At 34.3% G+C, this 2,500-nt stretch overlaps 1 protein-coding gene across 2 annotated transcripts in view; it reads left to right on the top strand.

Moving 5' to 3' along the window:
* The window catches only part of LOC122253704 (uncharacterized), a 9,572-nt gene that overhangs the window by 1,130 nt on the left and 5,942 nt on the right, over positions 1–2,500 (top strand). For both annotated transcript variants that reach the window (XM_043016978.2, XM_043016979.2), the window contains exons 2-3: positions 1,619–1,845; positions 1,975–2,500. The exon at positions 1,975–2,500 is cut by the window's right edge. In XM_043016978.2, the coding sequence (XP_042872912.2) occupies positions 1,619–1,845; positions 1,975–2,500 (753 nt within the window). The remainder of the gene's footprint in view (positions 1–1,618; positions 1,846–1,974) is intronic.

Raw genomic sequence — 2,500 nt, forward strand, 5'->3', positions numbered from 1 at the left:
TAATGGTTAACCCAATGATGACGGTGTGTCACACCTGTGTGACACGGCTAAATACCTGATGACGGGGCGACACACCAGTGTGACGTTCCTGAAGCAATATTGCATAGGCCCGGCATAGGGGGTTGCCACTTCTTGCCGGGCCCGTCGGGATTGGGTTAAGAAAAAGAAAGTTAAATTCTTTTTTTATGCATTACAATCAATAACATTGACAGTATTGTTAATAATCTATATTGAAAAGCCCTTTATTATGGTTTTTAACTGATGAAAATCACTCAATAATTAACAAAGCTTTACCCTTGTAACTAATGTCCGAAGGACAGAGAAATCTGACTGGCTGGAGGCTAGGAAAATTTCTTGTGACTTGAAAATTCTGGATTTTTTGTTTCCATCATTGCCTTCCCTTCCTGATCACCATTTACCCTCCTTTCCCTACTCTCAATTTATTTATTTATTTATTTACTTTTTTTTTCTTTCTTTCTTTCTTTCTTTCTTTCTTGTATTAATTGATTTGCTGTTAATAAACATTTAGGATTTAGGACATCCGTTCATCCCAACCCAGCTTTAATTTAGTCGAGAATATTTACCACGTTAACTAAATTGTAACTGCTAACTAGATAAGTTATATTTATATATGATTGGTACATTGGTAATGATAGATTGAACTTGATGGGTACTAAAAGTGAAAGGAGCCACCTTAGTTTATCAGATTTTACATTTAAGATCAGGTCATTTTGGCCTTCTATAAACTCAGCATGTTATTAATCACGGTGATTCACATTTTTTTTTATCAAATATGTTAGGATTAAGTCAGGAGTAATTTGCCTGTTGTGAATTGCCAATTGACAACCTGATGATGAGAGATGCTGGAGAATTATCATAAAAAGCTTTTGATTCCTTAGAATGATTCTTGAATCTATAGAAGTGAACCAGGAAGTGGTACTCCAGGTACTACCAGGTACTCCATTGTATGGCAGTTCACTTTTCCTTCATACTATTTTAAAGAGCAGCTAATACTTTTTAGTATAGGAAGTAGCCCAGGATATCTTGAATCTGGCATGCTATGCACTGGTTTTTATTTGGTATCACTTTTTGAGTTTCAAACAATTTTGTTAGGGTTAATGTTTTAAACTTTTTAAAAATTTTATGAGTTTTCAGTTAGGGTTAATAGCTTTCATTAAATATTAGTCAGTTTATTCAGTTACATGTTTTGATAGGGTCAACAATGTTCTGTGAGATTTGAAATCATTAGGAAGTAAAAACATTTTTAGTAACGGTAACTTTTTTATCACATCATACCCAGTTTTAAGCTTGCTTTCACCTTTCATTGTATAATCAGCACAACTGTTGGGATGATTTACTGATGGGGCATTGGGTGCTAAACTAATGATGTTTTACTGCAAAATGCCTTAGGTTGCAAGATTTCAGTTTTTGATAGAACCATGAAACTATTATTTCAATTTATATGGGATGGGAGGAAGGGATTTCTGGATTAGTTTGATTTTTAGAAATGCAAAAAGATCTTGTTTATTTTAGAACATACATTGAGACATATTAGTATAAGAATATCACTTATTTTTAGAGTAAATGATAACTGATACCAGATTCTTTTTCACTTCAGGAGATTCCCAAGCATCAGTTGTCCACATTCGCATCATTCGAGAGAAGGAACATAAGATTTCTTGTGATTTTTGTCTTCAGTCCTTTTCTTCAGCTGACCAGCTAAGCCAGCACATAATCAGTGACCATTCCTCCCTTGACATTCAGGATGTGTATGTCTGCCCACTGTGCAGGTGTTGCTTACTCTGTCAAGAGGATCTTTTGGATCACCTCTTTGCACAGCATCAGGTATGTTAATTCTGGTGATCCTGAAGTAACAGTAATGACAAATTTAGTAATGGCAGCCAAATCATTTTGTGTTTGTGTTTCCTTTTGTAGACTTGATGATAGTTATGATAATGAGTTCTTTTTTTCTAGGTGTTAATCAACAGTTTACGACAACCAGCTGTGTGTGAATTTTGTGGATTATGTTTAAAAGATACAGACTCATTATCTGATCACCATAGGACATCACATCACCAAGGAACTAATGACAACTCAGTTTCTGAAAGAGTTGAATTAACACTGAGAGATATATCAAATATGGGAATGGGAAACCCAGAATGTAAGACACTATTTCAGTTGATTGAATACCCTATAGAAACAAGTTCAGTAGATTTAAAGACTGCAGATAAAAGAGAAGAACAAGAAATACCTGTGAAAGCCAAAGAAAATGATAAAAAATCTGGTGTAGGTGAAAGTTCTATGTCACCCTATGAAATACAAGGAGTTTTTGAAGATGATAATGTTATAAGTGTTGAAGCTTGTAATAATGTTAAATTTCCACATTCCTTTGAAAATAATAATCAAAGCCTAGAAGATGAGGTACAAAGCTTTGAGATTTATGATGATTCTAATGATGAGGCTGTTGCAAAGGAAAATGCACAGACAAATGACTCTCATA

The sequence above is a fragment of the Penaeus japonicus genome, unplaced genomic scaffold, assembly GCF_977035675.1.
Source record: "Penaeus japonicus unplaced genomic scaffold, GWHDUDI00000001_assembly GWHDUDI00000016, whole genome shotgun sequence".
NCBI classification, from domain to species: Eukaryota; Metazoa; Arthropoda; class Malacostraca; order Decapoda; family Penaeidae; genus Penaeus; species Penaeus japonicus.